This window comes from Fusarium flagelliforme, assembly GCF_020744385.1.
Source record: "Fusarium flagelliforme strain FIESC 12 MPI-CAGE-AA-0113 chromosome Unknown B0J16scaffold_1, whole genome shotgun sequence".
NCBI lineage: Eukaryota > Fungi > Ascomycota > Sordariomycetes > Hypocreales > Nectriaceae > Fusarium > Fusarium flagelliforme.
In genome coordinates, this window is record NW_025763503.1 from 3,620,058 (window position 1) to 3,639,540 (window position 19,483).

A 19,483-nucleotide genomic window follows, 5' to 3' on the forward strand; every position below is an offset into this window, starting at 1 on the left:
TACCTAGGGTCTCTTCCATGTCTTGTGCTGCCTAGACCTGTCTCAAATTCGACAGTATTTCGTCACTTGGATTTTGTTGCTGGTCTTGCTTGTTTATGTTTCTTGTTTCTATTTATTCTACTAGATCTGCTATATTAATACTGTTATTCCATTAATTGATAACATCCATATCAAAAAGCAACGGAAGGAACTAATGCCACATTCGCTCGCAGCTTCCGAGAAGATTCAAGACTGCAGTGCAGTGGGCGGGACGGGAGGTGGCTCTATCGAGATGGAGGCCGTGCGTTAGTTAACGTTAGCGACCTCCAGTAAGTTGACCCACCTGATGGATGGCAAAGCGTTGAAGAGGCCCCATTTACGAACAACTGTGCATCTGCACTGTGTGTGTAACGCCTGACCCCTACTCTCTTAGTTCTCTATTGCCTGTGCTTTTTTTGCTTGTGCTTGTGCTTCTTGGCTTGGCCTGCCTTTTCTAGGTACAGCAAGTACATACATATCCATCCTTTTCATACATGGATCTTCCAATCCATGACCTGTCGGGCCACTCAATCAATCACTCACTCACTCTGGGCTGGCTGCACTGGGACTGAACGGACCTAGACCTGAACCTAGACCTGAACTCGCTTCCATCTCTCGCTTTCTCTCTCTCGTCTCGTTCAAACCTCACCACCACCACTCGCTTCTTTCTCTTCCCCTCCCTCCCCCTAACCTAACCTACCTTAACTCTTAATCTTTCATTGATTGATTGCTTTTCTGTCTGTCGTTGCTCTGCACTGTTGAGAAAGAGAGAAAGTTCAGTTTCTTGCTCCAAGACAAGATACGAGGCGTGAGATCATCTCCGTCTTTAACTTCATTCTATACATACATACTTTCACTTTCGCTCTCGCCTTTGCCCGACCGTCTTGTTCCGGCTTCCACCAGCCACCTTTTTACTCCTAATACAAACCAAACCGTCTTTCGTTTCTGGATTGAATTTGGAGATCATATACATAATGTAAGTAAAGAACTCTCTTTGGCTTTTGCCAATGACCACATGCCGAACCTCCAACCACCTGGTTTCCCGTGTCTCTCTGTCTCTACCGTCAACCTGGAACCTGTCTCGACACTACATTCCAATAAAAGCTTCCCCATCGCCTCGCCTCGCCTCGCACCCCTCGACCTTTCATACCCACTGCTATTATTATTGCTATCGCTTGTTGTTTTCCCTGTACAGTCCTATTCAGTTCAGTTCAACCTATTTACGTGCTACGACTGCGACGACCACGATCTTCAGTACAATTTCTTTTCATAACCTCGGCTGACTTGCGATCCTATCATGCAGTTACCCGCATTTATTATACGCATCTTGCTTTCTTGAATCGCTTCGGTTTGAATACCCTCGCTAAATACCATACGCACTGAGACCCGACTCGGAACCCTTGTTTTATATTCTTTTCGATTCCATACATACCAGGTCCACATTACCGACATATATCGACACCTGAAAGCTCCCCAAACAAATCGACATTAAGTCGGATCGTTCCGAGCCTCTTTTTATGGGTTGTACCTAATTCGCCAATCCCGTCATTCTCATATCACCCCTATAAATCCTTCTACATGGCTAGATTCGGTGCCTTCAGCAGGCGGAAGTCAACCGCAACATCGGAAGATTTCCAGCATGGTCCAGTAACACCACCAGAGGGGCAATCATCATTCCGAGTTATTGAGCGTTCAGACCCTTCTCTTGGCAAGTCATTTGACGGCGGCGCTAGGATGGCCAGGGCTTCTGGTAGTCACATTCCCAAGCCAAGTCATCTGGAACAGTTCGACAACGACGAAAATATGTTTGCAGACCTCAAAAGTGGCAACAGGTGAGTTTTTCCCTAATTACATCCCCGCCTCCCTCTGTGTGACTCGCCAAGGAATGTGTTGCACGGCTACCGTTGGGTCGGTCTGTCTGGAAAAAAGATAAAAATAAGCCATGCACCCAGGCGCTGACACCTTCTCAGGGGAAGTGGGGCGTCTAATACGACCAAAGCCACATCAACTGATACCTCCTCAAGGCACAGCAATGCCTCGACCGCTCCATCCTCCACAAATCTTGAAGCCCAGGAAGATTTCAAGCACTCTCACAAAAAGAACCAGAAACAGAACCAGAACCAAAATCTGCACGATATTGCTCCTCGAAGTGCTGTAAAGTCCAGTGGCTCCGGATTTCTGAACCGAGCTGGTCGAACCTTTTCTTTTGGCGTTCAGAAGAAGCATAACGCTTCGCCCCCAAAGATCGACAACGATATTCCACCCGTCCCAACTATTCAGCAGGATGCTTATGGTGGAAGATCTCGAGGCCTAACCGAATCCACAACCAGCACTGCTACACCGCCTAAGTTGGAAATGGAGAACGGTGGTATGGACATGGGAGGAGATTTTGGTTCCATGTTTTCTTCATTCGATAAGAGAGCGAGTGTCGCTACTATGAGGGCCGGCGGTTCCGACGCTCCTCGATCCCTTACCAGTAACCGTCCTATTCAGCCTCCCCCTCTGAGCATCAACAAGGTCAGCAAGGTCGAGCAAGAACATGAGTCATGGGGTCGAAACGAAGACGATGGCCTGCTTGGCCCCCAGCCTGGCTCTCCTGAACTCGACGACGTGCCGCCCCCTGTTCCACGCCACCAGAGTTCTTTCAAGACCTCAAACCGACCGTCCGATATTATCGAAGATGAAGACGCAAAATTGTTGCAGGATTCTATTGCGGTAGGACGATTGCTTTCAGAGTCTAGCACCTCGAACGCCCCTTCTGGACGATACCGACGAAATGAGGACTCTTTCTCTTCTTTTGAGAGAAAGCCACTCAATTCCAGCTTCAACAGAGGCGACGACAACCTTTTCGAGGGAACCTCGGCTCATAACTCGCGCATCACCAACCGTCTGAACACGCGAAACCCTAGCCCACAGCGCAACAATAAGGTTATGACACCAGCCCAGTTTGAGAAATACCGAAAGGACAAGGAACGTCACGAATCGAGCGATGCAGCTCAGCAATCGACCACCAACGATGATGACGAAGACGAGATCAACTACGATGACGATGAGGATGAGATCGAGAAGTCCAAGCAGCAAGCGAAGCAGAGAAGAAAGCAGGAGGCTCATATGGCGGTATACCGACAGCAGATGATGAAGGTCACCGGAGAGCAACCCGATATGCACCCGCATGAGCGTCCCGGCATGGTCAGCTCGATGAGTGCGCCCCAGCTTCATCTTATGAAGACGCCATCGCCCGGACTTCCAGCTGGCGGTTCTGATGAAGATGATGATGAAGAGGTGCCTCTGGCTATTCTACAGGCCCACGGTTTCCCCAACAAGACCCGACCCCCAGCTCGACTGAGCACCATGGGTTCCAACCCGAATTTGCGAGCATCTATGCAACTGGCACCACCACGACCTGGCTCGGCCATGGGCGAGAGCAACCAAAACCAGCGTCATTCGATGCTTCCTGCATTCGCTCGTGGTCTCCCTCAGGACCCTTTCGTGGGCGCCAGTATCTCAAAGCCTGCCATGCGTGAATCCCTGACTTTCAGTGGCGGTCTTCCTGCTTCCGAATCTCAGCAATCTCTGCCTCCCGGTGGTTTGGTCGGTGTTATCGCCAACGAAGAACGGTCGAGGGCCATGCGACGTGGTGGCCCCAACGCCAACGGCCAAAAGTTTGTTCCCGGCATGAATGCGCCACAAGGCCCCCCATTCGACAATCCTCAAGCCATGATGAACGCCATGTATAACATGCCCGGTATGGGCATGTCGCAGCAGCAGATGCCCATGGCTCCGCCTCAATTAACAGTCGGAGATCAAGCACAGCTCCAAATGACACAGCAGATGTCCCAGTTCATGCAGATGCAGATGCAGTTTATGCAGATGATGGCTTCCAACAACCAGCAGCAACCTGGCATGATGCCACCGATGCAACCTCCTTATGGCGGAATGTCCGCTACTCAGTCTATGAACGACCTGTCATCGCGGCATTCGATGATGCTCGAGCCGACTTTGGAGCCTCCTCGCCGTATGGACGCCGGAATGCGTACCATGAGCATGGTCCAGCCCAATTCAGGCAGCTCATTCTTGCCACCAGTTGGTGGTTACGCCGGGTCAATTCACGGCATGCCCATGGGTTACACCCCATCTATTGCTCCTTCTGAGCGAAGCAACATTGGCCTGCCTGGTCGCTACCGACCAGTATCTCAAATGCCGGCCGCAGCTGTCCCTGAGCCACACCGACGAACCAGCACCATGTCTGGGGCACTCGGCAACTGGAATGAACCCAAGACCAAGTCTACCATCAACGTTGTAAGCACTTCAGGAGATGGGTCGGACGACGATGACGAGGAGGGGTGGGAGGCCATGAAGGCGAAGCGCGACAAGAAGCGCAGCATGTGGAAGTCAAAGAAGGGAAGTGGATTTGGAACAATGATATAATCAAAAGGTCAATATTGTCGAGAAATTATTACAAAAGAGATGGAGGTTAAGATTGGTTTATATGCTTTTATTTTTCGCATCTGGATATCCACAGGTTGGAATTACTCAACCTTCGTTTGGAGAGCCCCATACAATTGTATATTCTAGAAAGTGTGGTTTTCACAAGGGCGTCGTGGGGAAAGATATGACAGGCACCGGCTCCATTGGGTTTGAGCCTGGCGCATGATAGATAAATCTTTATGCCGGTAATTGACTAATTGGGAGGTCACTTTTGAAACGACTTTCATCTGCATGTGCGCACATCATCCATGCCTTGATATCTGTTTATACGCGTTTATGTACAGCGTATCCCAAATATTGATTCTTTCATTTATACGTACGTCGACTTTTTAACCGTCAATGGTACCGTTGGCCCACTCCTTTCTCTTGACTCCCATCTCAACAGCTGCCATACCCCAGTCCTCACCGTGGTTGTGGCCCTTGCCGTCAACACCAGCGCGAGCCAAGGCCTGTTCCTCGGTAAGGACGGTCAAGACACCAAGGATGACAGGCACACCAGTGTCAAGCTGCACGCGCATCAGGCCTTGGCAGGTTGACTCGGCAATGTACTCAAAGTGCATGGTTTCTCCCTTGATCAGAACACCAACAGCAATGATGGCATCGAAAGCGCCGGACGAAGTAGAGAGCGAAGAGAGATCGGTGGTAGACGAGGCCAGAAGGTCACCGGCTGAGGGGCCACCAGTTGCGGTGCCCTGGATCTGGGAAGCAGAGAAGAGGCTGGAGAACGGCGATGCGTCAGCAATTGGCTGTGGGTAGTCAGATATACTGGGAAGCTTACCGCTGGACAGCGATGGGGAGCTCCCAAGAGCCAGGGCAAGATTGGACGACAATGTTGGATTCCTTAACTCCAGCTGCCAGAAGCTTCTCCTTAGCGCCAGTTACAAGAGGATCGATGATGGTCGAGTTCCAACGCGCGTGGACGATACCGATGCGCAGGCCGGAGCCGTCGTGGTGCTGAGGAGAGGGGCCCTTGAGAGACATTGTGAGGAGACGAGAGTCAAAATGTTCAGATCGTGCGAAAGAGTGTAACTTTCGGCAATTAATTTGATGCTGTCGTGGTGAGATCTGGCTAGGCAAGGGATCAATGGTTTAAGTTAGTTCAAGGGCAAAGCAGAAGCTTGGAAGTCTGGAGGGACGCGGGGCTCACAGCGGGGTTTGTAGGTCACGTCACAGGGGATCGTTTGGTGAGGTTGGGACAAGACGGGATGCAGGGACTGTTGAGGTACGTACCTGATCGCACCTTCTTAGACCCTTGCCCAGCGACGATGGGACTAAGGTAATGGGTGTTGTTTTCCCTCGTGTTAGTACAGTCCCCCGACTTGGGGAAGGAAGCACCATACACTTTCAATATCATCTCCTTCTTTAAACGTGTTCGACTTTTGATAAGCAAATAAAATGAATCGCTGCTCTTTAGAATGCTTCGTCTTCTTTCATCTTCCTCATTGCTAAGTTAGTGCCCATTGCATTAATTCCTCTTCTTATACATCTCCACCAGCTTTATCCACATGATCCATGATCCGTGTTAGTCTCTCGGGCAACCAGATGCCGTGTCTCAATACACCATAAACGCCTTGAGAGCTCTTATCACACAATTCAATCTTCACGAAATCTTCACCGCCATAATGTCAATATCTCAGTTACCGCCATCTACGGCACATCGCTTGAGGTCTTCGCATCAGCTTCCTGATGCTCACTCTTTCGTCAAAGAGCTCGTGGACAACAGCATCGACGCAGGTGCTACTTCTATCGAAATCACAATCTCGTCCAACACTGTTGATAAGATTCAAGTCCGAGACAATGGATGTGGAATACAGGTTGAGGACTTCCAATATCTGGGGCGTCGGTCTCATACAAGCAAACTTCGGCACTTTGATGAGCTTCACCAAAACGGCGGTAAAACACTAGGTTTCCGTGGCGAGGCCCTTGCCAGTGCGACTGAAACGGCTACCATCAAAATCACAACTCGAACAGCTCAGGATCCGGTCGCATCACTTCTTCAACTAAAAGAAAGGACTGGTGGCTTCAGCAAGAAGCAGCCAGTATCTGGCCCAGTTGGAACAACTGTTCAGGCTTTAAATTTGTTCAACAAATTCACCGTTCGCAAGCAGACTGCTATCAAATCGAGCCGAAAGTCTCTTGCTGAAATCCAACGTCTTCTGGAAAGCTACGCGATAGCGATCCCTGATCTTAGACTCTCCTTCAAAGTTTTCAATTCTTCAAGCCAGGCCTGGTCCTACTCTCCCTGTTCACTATCCAGTACGCAAGAAGCGATCACTCAGGTTTTTGGCCATGCTCTTACCGCTCAGCTTGTCGAGGTATCTTCTGACACGAGCACTGAGGATGACGCAACAGAAGAACAACCGCGAGTTTTGACCATCACGGCCCTTTTGCCTCGACCTGACAGCGACGTTCAGGTCATAAAGGGCAAAGGAGCCTTCATATCGGTTGACTCAAGGCCTATTTCGTCTGCCAGAAGCACAGGCAAGAAACTAGTATCTATCTTCAAGTCAAGCATTTCCAAAATCCTCGGCTCGCCTGACAGTTCACGAGCGCCTTCCAATCCTTTTGTTCAAATCAGCATCCAATGTCCGCCAGGCTCATACGACCCCAATGTGTCGCAGCTTAAGGACGAGGTGATGTTCAACAACGAGCTAGCGGTTCTCGACTGTTTCCAAGCACTTTGCGATACTGTTTACATTAAGAAAGTACCGGCGAGCAAGACAACACAGAACAAATTGATGCGAGCAGGAAGTACCCTTTCACCCACACCCGAAGCCTTGAAAAACCCAAGAGCAAACACAAGAGAGCGGAGTACACCCAGCAAGACTAGACGCGAACACTTGCCAGTCGATGAGGATATTATGGGGCCCCTTAATGATGGGTTCGAAAAGTTGCTTCTCAAAAATCTAGGCACACTTGAAGACGGAGGGGGCGCTGTTCCTCGCGCTTTCACCCGCTCTCCTTCACCAAGCAAAATCCAGCATCGAATCAATAATGTGATTAGCGACGCTGATCAGAGTGAAAAAATTCAACACATGATGAGGTCGAAATTATGCATCAATCTTTCGCGCAGGGACAGCGATTCTACCGATGTGGATGGTACAGACGGGCTGGTTCCTGTGCAAGTAACACCTCGCCGAGCGGCCTCACCTTATAAAGAATCACTTCCTTCTCATTCTCGGCGTAGGATACTAGCATCAGGTCGTCGCTCCGAAGATATTGGTTCTTATTTCCGCCCAGTGCGAGATGAGCCGATTGTGATTGCAACAGATGAGACCGCCACGCCTGAGAACACAACACTTGAAATCAGTCTGGCAAGCCCTTCTGAGACTAATCGACGTCCACTAAAGGAACTGACGCAGTCAGAGGTCAACATGTTTCAAGAAGAAGAAGAAGAGGAGGAGGAGGATTTCAGCGACAGTGAATCACTGGTTGAGCTCTCTCTTGCCGAGACAAATATTGGCCCATCACCACGCACATCACCACGCCGTATGGCCCGTGCTCGTATGCCAAACATCCCCTTCCAGCCGCTCACAAGGACGCAACAATCCCCCAGCTTCAACACAGGATTGGAATTGTCGCCGAGCTTGCAAACCCCTCCACCATCGGACCCCAGACGTGCCGACAACCTGGCTCGTCGTGATTCACGCCGAAATTCTGCCAACAACATCATGACGAGGGGACAGCGATCATCTCAAGGTAATGCACCGTCATCAGTCAACAGGATTGGTGAACAAGGGCCGAGGGAAGGTCGCATTCTTCTGGGAAGTGGCCCGCCTGCATCCAACGACAGACGTCGATCCGGACAAGTTGGGCGTGGAAATGGGTTGGCTAGCCGAAGAACCGCACCGGCCAGTCGCGACAGCTCAGACGTACATCTGAAGGACTGGTTGCACAATATCAACACCAACTCCGAGGACCAAGAAGGTTAGCAGTCTTCTGGCCATGGACAACTCTTATCCGATGCACATACACAGCCTAGGCTGGCTGATCAGGAGCCGCAGATCCAAATGCCCTTTCAAGAAGCTATTGAACAACAAGATAATACCACATGGTCACATTCTCTACAGGCATTGTTAATAAGAACACCACCGCCACAAAGAGAGAGGTCAGGCAATAAGACCGAAAATGAACATTGCGAAGCCCCGGACCACAGCCACGATCAATGCAATAAGGACAGCAACCCGAGGCCAGCAAAGCGGCAACGGCGTCACTCGAGCATCGCAACTTCAACAAGCGAAGAGTCAGACCCTAGACGCCTTCTCATCAAGAGACAACGCATTTCCACAGAAGGAGGACGACTGAAACGCATTGCGTCGAAGAAACTGCCATTCGAAACAATTCCTCAACTTGATCTCACAGTGAAATTGTCTATCAAAGCTAGGATTCGAATGAGCGAACTCAGAATTGCAACTTGGGAATTCATGAGCTCAGGCCGAGCAGCGGAGCAGGATTCCGCCATGCAGTTCAGCAGCATGGAAGAAGTTGACAAAGTGAATGAGCTGCTAAAGCACACCACAGACACATGGCTGGGTGAGGATTCGTCGATCGAGGTAGATTACATTCTGCGATCTGGAGCGAAGGGCAAATCCAAGGCGTAGTGTTCTGGGCTGAGGCACAATGGTGTCTGTCTACTTTATCGTGGGAGCTTTATGATTCGGGACTTTCAGATTTTACAATTCACATGGGACAATGAAGACAGGAAGAAGATAAGAATATTTGCTTGCGGAAATTGCTTGTACGACTGAACGACTAATTAAGGAGACCAAAGATAGATATGAAGCTACGTAGATAGTTAACTTAACTTAATAATGGAACTAAGGCTGAGGCTAATGATGTTTGAATCCAAGACAAATCACCCCGATTTAGTTAGTGACATAGGCCGGGAGCCGCGGCTAATTCTGAAACACGGCTGAAGTGAATTCTCGGATTGGGGTATGCAAATCATCAAGTAGACGGCCCAGACAGCCTAAGCTGCGACCAAGGTGAGTTGTTTAAAGGTGATGGGTGGGGAGTAGAGAACACGAGCAATGCGATTAGGCAGGCAATGGTGTATCTGAAAGGCCGGCGTGCTGGTTGAGTGCTACGGTACCTGCCCATATGCGTACTCCAGTGTGCAGGGACAAGTATCGTGAAGCACATTACACGTCTGGTGATACGGATACAGTCGAGGAGTTGCCAGGCAAGCTTAGTACAGTACAGTATGCTGATCTCTGTGCGCCAGCCGCGTGGCCTCATGGGGATTCAGGCGTGCGGCGCGAGGCACTGTACTGTACAGCACACCTTGGCAGCCCAGAGGAAGCATGATATCGAGGTATGTATGTACATGTCAAGTTGGTGGCTGATTGGGTTTGGGTGTGTCACTGAGACTGTGCTAGGGCTGAGAGGGTGTCGTTGATGATGAGGGTCCAGTCTGGACTCAAGGGACCACCGAATACATCATTGACGGGACCTTATGATGCTGGTTTGTTTGGTGATGACCTGGCAAAGCATGGAGATAATTACTATTCGTAGATATGCTTATATGTATGGTTCCAACGTGTGTGTTAACATGTGAAATATTGACAAGGGAATGACTTTATAAGCTTGGAATTTACTGGAAGGCGTCGGCGATATGGATGGATGGAGATGAAGTGGATTGGATGGATACATCACTAAGGTAAAAACCAGATTCCTGACAATTTGAGGAATGGTGGTGATAAGATCTACAGGGAAATTACTCCGTAATGGTAAGTTGAATAAAAAGGCGTTGTACTAACTCGAAGACGATCGATCCATGAATAAGAAAACTCTCGGGTATGTTGGATGATTTTAGAGGAGGGCATGGGTTCAATGGATGGGATGGGATGGGATGGATGTTTCTCAAAATAGCCCACCGGCTGGTCCGCCCACCTGTAAACTTCGGCACTAAGTTAAGTCAACCCTGGGCTCACCATAAACGGTCAGCGCATAGTCTAGGGCCAATCTAGAGTGAAGAAAAAGGGTCGCCAAGATGGATGCGGAATTGTCTATGCTCATATCATCAGCTCTAATTCCAGTCTCCAGTTCGTATCTGCAGAAGAATCTAGTGAGTCAGTGGATCGACTTTCCAAAAAAGCACATGATGTTTGGTTTGCTCAGATCTCATGAGATGAATGAATTCAGCTGCTTGAGCTAAGAGATGGAATTCTTTATGTGTCCAATGTACAGGTAAGCAGACATGGCATGGCGTCCAATAGAGTGTCTCAAGATATGCAACTGCGCGGTTCATATAAATAGGGCCCAGCAGTTGACATACAACGTTGTATGAGAATGAGAGTACTGTGCTGTACTGTAACTTGATGGTAGGTAGTATATGCGCTCCGTTCCATCGTGGCTGTGGCTGACCCGAGATCGCCTCCTTGCATGGCCTGGCTCATAAACGAGGAATCCATTAACCCTGTATTTCGAAGTGTTAATTTAAATTCAAATCCTTTGTCAAAAAGTCAATGATGAGGAGTACATGACACCGACTATTTATTCTCATATCATGATGCACTCATGATGGATACAGTAGAGACTAATAAGGCATTTTGAAAGGCCGTTGCCCATTTTAGTAGCTCGTCGAAATGGAAGCTCCATCTCGGATTGAATCTAAGCCGCACGCCATGACGTTTTGTACCAAACGTCACAGGCTAAGGCAAATTGGGATTGGAGGGGGATTTGTTTTACGAGAATTGCAGGAGAGAAGTACCAGGTACTTGTACAAGTCAGCTCTCTCTCACTCTCTCACCTCAACCTCAGCCATAACATGATTTTAACTCAGGTGCAAATGAATCTACAGGATTGATTGAACTGCAGTGATTGATGCAATAAAAATACTCCTGAAAAGCTGAAGCGAGTATAACTGTTACGTAGCCTCGATCGTCGCACAAATTACCCTTCTCCTGATAAGCACCCATCGCTTCCATGACCTGAGATAAAGATAGGACGGACAGTGGAGGCTCCAGCTCTTAGCGTCGACCCAGCCACAACGCCCAAGTTGGGATAAGCACCAAGAGCCGATGGCTCCAAAAACCGATCCTTCCATTCATTCCACACTCTCAAGGCCAGGTGTCGATACTTTATGATCAGATTCAAGAGTCCTGCCTGGAGGGAATAAACTAGTAGTCCAGTTTCTGACCAACTTACATAATTAATAGGGAGTAAAAAGGACAAGCACAGAAAATACAGGTGCACGCAAATGTACAGTAAAGAAACAACCCACTAATTTATGCTGCAGATCCTAACAGGGGGATCGTCAGCACTTCACTTCCATTCACTTCACCTCAGTGACGGGTTAGACGATGGTTCCTCAGTCCTACCTGAAGGGGAGTCTAGTCCAGTCTTGCAGCTGGCTTCTAGCGTGTTTGGTGCTGTGGTTCTCCCCATGCTAGGTCTGCAAGTACCGGGTACTTTCACCCAAGCAGGCAACACCCTTGCCATTGCGGGTTCTTGCTCTCTTTCCTGGGTCCCCCCCAAAAAAAGAAAACGAAACCCCATCGCAGTTCAGGATCAAGGCACACACGCAGAACTGACACACGCGCAGCGCAGCGCAGCACAAGCACAAGCACAAGCACACCACACTCTCTCTCTGGGCTGGGGTTTGTTGGGTCCCTTTTACCCTTTTTTTTCCTTTCCCTTGCTTGCTGTGGTTGTTTGGTCTGATCCTATTCTTTTCTTTTCTTCACCATCCTGTCCTCCCATCGGCCAAACCGTCAACCTTACTTACTTTCTTACTCGGTCGCTCGCTCGTTCCATCGCTCGATTTCGTTTCGCTTCGCTTCCCTATCCTGTGTTTCAAGTAGTTTCCATCAACATCCTTCTCCTACTTAGGTAGCTCTAGTAGCTTTCGCCATTTTGATCTGATCCGATTCGTGGTCATCTAAAACGTATCGTCCGCTGCCGTGTCGAGATTTGCTTCCGTCGTTTGCTGGTTGGTCTCAAACCATCCGTCGGCTTACCCTACCTCGACAACCAAGATGATCTCAGTCTGAGCCACCACGAAACCCCCGATCCGACCTAATTCGAATTCGACTGCTCTCGTCCTGACAGCTTCAACCATCTCCCGTCCGCCCTGGGCTTCTAGTCCTCTGTCGGTAATCCAGCATTGATTATCTCAGCTTTCTAGATAACATTACATTGGAGCTATGCAGCCTGGTCTGGCCGGTCAACAACCTGTCGATTGCTGCTCTCGCACACGCCGTCACGGCCTCGTTGAAGGTCTGCCTGGAAGGCGATATGTGGCACGGTCATCGAAACGTCTATTGTCTGGCTCTGTGCCTGATGCTCTCGCTACCGTAGATTCTTCTAATCACTCATATCACCAGCGACATTCCACAATTATGTCACCACAAGTTGCCCCTCGACAAAGGGTATGGGCCCCTCGACATAGCACGATATCGCAATTCTCCAAAAGTATATTCCTCGCTTTTCTCATCGCCCTGCACGCCGTATCGCCTGCCTATGCCGTGAGGATTCCTTTTACAAACTGCCTTGGCGACGCCTACCGCTTATCCGAACCGACGAGACTGCAATGGGTCCCCTTATACGCCGATGCCGTGTTCGATACCGAGGACCAAAAACACAATCTCCGTGTCATCGTGTGGGGTAATGTCACAGGTTCTCGAAAAGCCGGCGAACTGCCACCACCGGGTGATTCTTCTTGGAAAGACGACAAAGATATCGATGGCAAAATCTCTCAGCTGCCCGAGAGTGGTTACCGGACTGCGACGACCTACTTCCCCAAGGTGAACTTTTTGACCTATGTTCCGTATAACCCGAAGTTTGATTTCTGTGAGACTTCATTGGTTAACGGTTCATGCCCTCTCGGTCCCTACTTCGAGGAGGTTGATTACAGGTACGTTTACTCCAGGAATTTGTTCATGAAAAATCAACTGACCATAACCTTATAGTGATGCGTACAAGTTGCCTTCCATTAATATCACCTGGGATGCTTACGCATCATATGCCTTTGCGTCTCTGGCACCACGCATGTCTATTGTTGATGGAACTCGGGCTGCGCCAGAGATCGGCTGCGTTTCCATGTCTGTAACCCCAGATCTTGGGGGTCTTTCGTGGCTCCTCAAGTTTCTGCCTATGATTGTGCTGCTCTTCACAGGTTTCGCAGTCGTTTTCTCGTCCATCTTCAGTCCCTGGGGCTCAACCGATGTTTTTCACTGGACCTCCAACTACGGACGCGATGTCGATTTACTCCGCCTCGTCACCCCTGGATTTGGCGACTGTCTTCAGTATATCCAGTTTATTGCCCTGAGCGGCAGTCTCACCCTCGATTACCCCGGCTTCTATCAACCCATCGTCAGTCAGATGGCATGGTCGACTCTGATGTTTAACGAGAGCTTTGTCGCCGATGCCCCTTCGTGGCAAAGCGTCGTAGATGGTATCTATGTCACCAACGGTACCTATGGACTCCAGGAGCTTGGCCAGTTGGTTGGCATGGCAGAGAGTCAAGATATCTGGGCCGGCATGATGGTTTGGTTATGCGTGTGTATTGCCTCAGTGACTGTGCTGGTCCAGGGAGGATTCGCAGTCCAGTGGCTATTACGCAAGATCAACAACACACCCGAGGAAGATTTGCGCTCCAAGAATCTCCCCTTTTCCGTCGGAAACGCCGTCCGCATCGTCTTCAACTACTTCTTGTTCCCTATTGTCGCCTTGTCATGCTTTCAACTCGTCGTCGCGAGTGACTCTCCTACATACACCATTGCCCTCGCCGTCGTTACTCTAATCTTTCTTATTATATTTGCCTCATACCTCTTCTATCTTATTATCAAGACACGACCTAAATCTGTCCTCTACGACGACCTACCTACAGTACTTTTGTATGGTCCTCTGTACAATACTTACTCTGACGAGGCCGCTGCATTCGCTCTCATTCCCGTCTTCTTGACGTTTCTTCGAGGCATCACTGTGGGTGCAGTTCAACCAAGCGGCATCGCTCAAGTGGTGCTGCTCGCCATCTGCGAAGTAATTCACATTCTCACAATCCACGCTTTCCGTCCATTCCAGCGTTCAACAGCGATGAACGCCTACCACACACTATTTGGTTCTCTTCGTCTCGTTTCCATCTTACTAATGGTCGCATTTGTGCCTACACTCGATGTCTCTGAGGGTGACAAGGGTTGGATTGGGTACATGATTTTGGGAATTCATGGTACGGCTTTGATTTTTGGCTTCTTCCTCAACGCTTTGCAGACCATTATTGAAGTTACGGCTCGCATGCTCGGCGCCGGTGGAGACGATGCTCGAGGTTTGACCCGAGGAGGACTTACAAAGATCTTTGGCGCACGACAGTTGTCTCGCCGCAACACACAACATCGTAACACTGGTCCATCCCGAGCCAGCCAGTTGTCGACTGCCGCAATGTTGGACATGGACGATGGTGGCAAGTCAGGATATGTCATGCCTAGCGGAAGGGTTCGTAGCGAGTCTGGTGCTAGTCTCGGTGGACTCATGAACCCTCGGCATAGAAGCAGCTCAGCCCTCGATAGCATCGACGTCTACTCTGGTATGCCGCAAAACATTGACAGCAGCAGTTCCTATATGCCTAATACGCCTGGAGAGAGGAGCACATTTTCTTTCCTGCCCTCCCCCAACGCTGCCCGCCATCACCCCACACAGTCAATGGACGCCACCGACCCCTACTACCGACCTCCCAGAAGACGACGCGAGACGACGAACGAATCTATTCATTCAGAAGGAGCTGGCGCCATTAACCCAACAGATCCCAAGAGGCTTAGTCAACCTGGAGGCTTGGGCGACCCGGCAGACATGGGCGCGGATATTTCTCGAGGGGCAACTCCAGCTCCTCCTCCTCCTGCTGGATACTCGCAAGTCAGCATTCCTCCAAATCGACCCGATTATGCTACTCGCGAAGTGGACTTTTACTATGGTGTTCGTGGACCAGCCTTGAATTCAGATGGACCGGGTCGAAAACTTGGAACTGGGCCTGCTGATCCCACAGGCCCTGTGGCTACTGCTTCAGGATGGTTCCGAAATCTGTTTGGTGGCAAGACGAAGGAAAAAGGCAAGGGTTTCGAGGTTGTCAGAAGCTCGCGAATGCCCCCAGCTATGATGGCTAGGAACGGTGGGGAGTCGCCTCCTGAGGGCATCCCTGTGGCTATGGGCGTGCTACGAAACGGGCCCATCGACTCTGATGATGATGAGCCTCAGCCCAGAAGGTCGCCTGGTCGCCAGCCACAGCCGCAACAAAGTTCTCTTCTAGACGACAACGGCGATCCCCACGACTCTGAGCCAGAGAGCCCTACTTTAGAGCGACCACGACGCACTTTCAGTGCTGGCAGCGAGAGCTTTCCCAGGGAGCCGAGCAAGTCTTTATCCAAGGCCCCACACATCGCATTGCGCGAGGCTGAGGATGATGCCCCGGAGATCCCTCGCAAGAGTTCCAAGCGTGTGTCGGGCCATTTCGCAGGTAGCAGTGATCACAGCCACAGCCGGGCACCGTCACTTAACCTGATGAACATGCCTGGGTCAACAATATCTTTCGAGTCGCAGTGGCGCGATCATGATGCTCCAAGTCGCGCTTCGAGTCACCATCGAGCTACACTATCAGCGTCTTCGCGGCTGCCATTCGAGCGTACAAACTCTCAGAAGCGATTGTCGTCAAACTCATCTATAGAATTCCCGGGCGAATTCTCTCAAATCGACTTCGGCCCGTCGATTGATGAGCGACCCGCCAGTTTTGGCATGGTATCACAACATGGTGTCAGCCGAGTTGACCCGTTGCACCGTGACGTGGATTTACTCGGCAGCTCTGCTGAGCTTGTCGAAGACCCTCCCGTGAGACCTCGTACTTGATCCCGTCACTTCTCTTGGCGTCATGACAAAACCAATGGTGTACTACTCCCCTATGCCATTGCCCGCCATGACAATTTCCTCAATACAACATCTCTACACCTTTCATGGGTCACATCTTAATACTATTTTCTTTTTGTTTGGGTAACTTTAGGGTTAAACGCTATGTACATGATCTATAGATCAAGGTCCACAAAGGATCTTGCACATGAGCACACATGCTCACCTCTCTCATTTCTTTTTGGTTATGAATCAGGCATATTCAATCACAGCCGCGGAGACTTGCGGAGGAACTCAAGCTACGAAAGTGCAAGCGAAAGGATAGGCGTTTTACATGGATTTTCGTGGCATCTTCGCTCTGACTGAGCCTGTTTATCTTCTTTTCTTTGTGTATTAGGGATTTGTACTCTTTGAGAATGTCCATACTAGCGTTGGCGTAACAAAAAAGCAGGTCCAAGGAGTGGAATTGCACAAGCGGTGGTTGGTACTGAAGCTCATGTTATCTACTGGTATTATTGTAGATTGTGTGGGAAACGTGGTTGGCATATATAATTTTTGAGCCGATGTCCTGTCAAGGGTCTGGATATGCCCGATGGACGAGGGTTTACAGACAAAATCCTAATGAGAAGTTGTAATGATATTCGCAATGCGCTTTGTGTCTCACATGTGTTTTGGGTCTTGCTATATAGGCCGTGCTGAAGCAGGATCTATTCTATCCCATACTTCTTCCGCTATGATACCTGCATTGACTACTCGGTTTGCTGAGTGCAATCTACATTAAAGTAAAGCCTTTCTATAAGTCTCCGCTACTCTTTTATCATTTCACTGTGATAAATCCAATGCCGGATCGGGCCTTTCTCGCCGCTTCCTTGAGCGCTTGCTCCTCGACATCAGTCCATTTTACACTGAGGTCGTTCCAGTTCTTGCCAGGTGTGTTATACTCCTTGCGCCACTGTGCCTGCACTTTCTGCAGACGAGACATCTCGCGAGGGTCGCCCGAACCGCTGTACAACATGAAGGCGGTGCAGGGCGGCAAGGCATCATAGATCCGTTGGATGCGCTCTGTGAGACGAACCAACGCCTGCTCAAGCTGCGACTTATCTGAATGTTCCTCAGCCTCTTCGGGAGGACCGCCGTCGCTGTTCGTGTTTTCGACACGGTTGCGGTTCCACCAGCCTTGAAGGGCCTCAAGCTCTCGCATTCTCGCCCAAACAAAGTCAACCCCACCACCACGAATCTCAAGACCATCCGCATCTCCTTGTACAGCACGGATTACGTTGTTGGTCACATCCTCGTCGTTCTTGCAACCAAGCTGATGTGTGGCGCCGGCTCCCGCACCCTTGGAAGGGTCGCCCCAATCGATAGCGGCGCTCGTCTTGCCCACTTCAAGGCCTCCCGCAGCGCCCCCTTGAGCCTTGTATGCGGTTCCAGCCCGTGCAAGACGACGGAACAGATTTTCTCCTTGAGAATCAGATGTACCCCAAGACTTTCCCTTTTCGCACTTTTGCTTGACAAGATCGAGACAGGTCTTGGCGTCCTCGATACTGTCATGGCCATTTGCGCCACCTTTTTGAATTTCCTTTGATAAGTACTTCTGTGCAAGCCACTTCAAAGACGACTTGAGGGGAGGTCCACGAGGATGAGGATAAATGATGGAGGTGTCGATGATGAAAGGGTGGGAGATGCGAAGAGCCTTGGTGTCTGACTCTAGAGAGTGGCCTATTAAAATCGTTCGAGGGGTCAATAGCTCGAGGAGTTTCTGCTGAATGTCATGCAGCGTAGTTGTCACAGGTGCAAGCATCTCTTCAGTGATGCCCGAAAATTGTGTGACGTAGTCGATAATAGGTTTATCGGGCTTGACAAGTTCGTCGAGGACCACGGTGCCGAGCCAGTCGACTATGCTAATTCGCGTCAAGGAGAATTCGTTTTCCCCAGTCATGCACATCTCGCAGTCCAGAGCCAAAACATCTCGTCCTGCTGTAACGCTGCCCTTCTGGATCTCATCCGCAGGGGGTTCTCCGTCCTCGAGTTTGTCCACATTCGTGATCACCCATCCGGGAGGTAGAACAAACTGATCCTTGGCGACACCTTCTAACATAGCTGGATGAACTAGGTAGCCGTTTTCACTCAAATCATCGACGGTGCAAAGAAATTCGGTAATGGGTGTCCTCTCGTTCTTCCAACCTTGGGGTTCGGATGCTGGCTTGGGTCCCTTCTTCTGCCCGCTCTTCTCCTTAGGGGCAGGAGCAGTCAGGAAAGCCGCCAGAGGCGAATGCATCTTTCCATGGCGATCGTCACCGGGTGTCTTGACAGGCCACAGGTGTGTGAACATCTTTGCAAAGGGTTGCAGGGCTTCTGGTAAACGGTCTTCTCTCAGCTCCCTAGGATAATAGTCGTCAGGCGATGTGGCGACAGTATTTCCTTCCTTGTCGGTATCGTTATAGGTGTCAAAGTCGACTGTGCGCTTGAACATGGCTTCCTCAACACCGGGTATCATTATAGCCACAATCTTTCGAAAGGCAGGACGATGGGTAACACCAACCCATTGAGGACCAGCACCGTCGGCAAAGATATAAGTCACAAGATCTCGTAGTTGAGTAAGGTTGATCTTGGACTGAAGTCGCGCATTGGGCGAAAAGGCGATTGTAGGATAGTTCTTGCCTGGCTTGGGGAGCTTTTTGAGCTTCTTGGTAGCTCGCGAAACGACCTGCCATTCTCCATCGTCCTCGGCCTCATGCGGCTTGTCACGCTTGAGGCTGCCATCGCTTTGTGTGGAAACCTCTTTCTCAAGGGTCGCGACCGCGGTTGTTACGGGAACACCGTCCTCAAATTTGACTGGGGCCGCATCTTGTTGCTCGCTGGAGGAAGCTTTGTTGGTGTCGAGAACTGAGTCGGCTCCTAAGACGGTAAGGGTTTTGTCGACGAGTGATCGGGCGGCTTTTCTCTTTTGTTTCTTACCCATGATGGTTTTTTGCGAGCGCAAATAATGCGCCGCTAAAGACAGGGACGTAAAAAGATTGACGTCGTGAAGTCTTGAAGTCGCGAAGTTGCAGGAAGTAAAAATGATTGGCGATCTAGTTGAATGCAGAAAGCATTTGCCATGCGAAAAGGTACGTACCAGCTATGACCGGGTCCAGTCGCAGAG

At 50.1% G+C, this 19,483-nt stretch overlaps 5 protein-coding genes across 5 annotated transcripts; 3 read left to right on the forward strand and 2 right to left on the reverse strand.

Annotated features, from left to right (window-relative positions):
* Window positions 1–1,596: 1,596 nt before the first annotated feature.
* B0J16DRAFT_257452 (uncharacterized protein) lies at window positions 1,597–4,446 on the forward strand (the record flags this gene model as incomplete). Its single annotated transcript, XM_046123150.1, has 2 exons — window positions 1,597–1,850; window positions 1,989–4,446. The coding sequence occupies 2 exons, from the start codon at window positions 1,597–1,599 to the stop codon at window positions 4,444–4,446; spliced, it is 2,712 nt and encodes a 903-aa protein (XP_045989140.1).
* A 281-nt stretch (window positions 4,447–4,727) lies between these two features.
* B0J16DRAFT_20672 (6,7-dimethyl-8-ribityllumazine synthase) lies at window positions 4,728–5,577 on the reverse strand. The gene is made up of 2 exons (XM_046122985.1): window positions 5,285–5,577; window positions 4,728–5,223 (listed from the first exon to the last, which is right to left on the reverse strand). Exons 1-2 carry the CDS (start codon window positions 5,485–5,487, stop codon window positions 4,836–4,838), a joined length of 591 nt encoding a protein of 196 aa, XP_045989141.1. The 5' UTR covers window positions 5,488–5,577; the 3' UTR covers window positions 4,728–4,835.
* Window positions 5,578–6,128: 551 nt separating this feature from the next.
* On the forward strand, window positions 6,129–9,107 carry B0J16DRAFT_259220 (uncharacterized protein; the record flags this gene model as incomplete). Its single annotated transcript, XM_046123205.1, has 2 exons — window positions 6,129–8,315; window positions 8,439–9,107. 2 exons carry the CDS (start codon window positions 6,129–6,131, stop codon window positions 9,105–9,107), a joined length of 2,856 nt encoding a protein of 951 aa, XP_045989142.1.
* A 3,391-nt stretch (window positions 9,108–12,498) lies between these two features.
* Window positions 12,499–16,422, forward strand: B0J16DRAFT_20722 (uncharacterized protein). Its single transcript, XM_046122987.1, has 2 exons — window positions 12,499–13,363; window positions 13,419–16,422. The coding sequence occupies exons 1-2, from the start codon at window positions 12,654–12,656 to the stop codon at window positions 16,339–16,341; spliced, it is 3,633 nt and encodes a 1,210-aa protein (XP_045989143.1). The 5' UTR covers window positions 12,499–12,653; the 3' UTR covers window positions 16,342–16,422.
* Window positions 16,423–16,930: 508 nt separating this feature from the next.
* B0J16DRAFT_20704 (uncharacterized protein) lies at window positions 16,931–19,384 on the reverse strand. Its single transcript, XM_046122986.1, has one exon. The coding sequence runs from the start codon at window positions 19,298–19,300 to the stop codon at window positions 17,156–17,158; it is 2,145 nt and encodes a 714-aa protein (XP_045989144.1). The 5' UTR covers window positions 19,301–19,384; the 3' UTR covers window positions 16,931–17,155.
* Window positions 19,385–19,483: the final 99 nt, after the last annotated feature.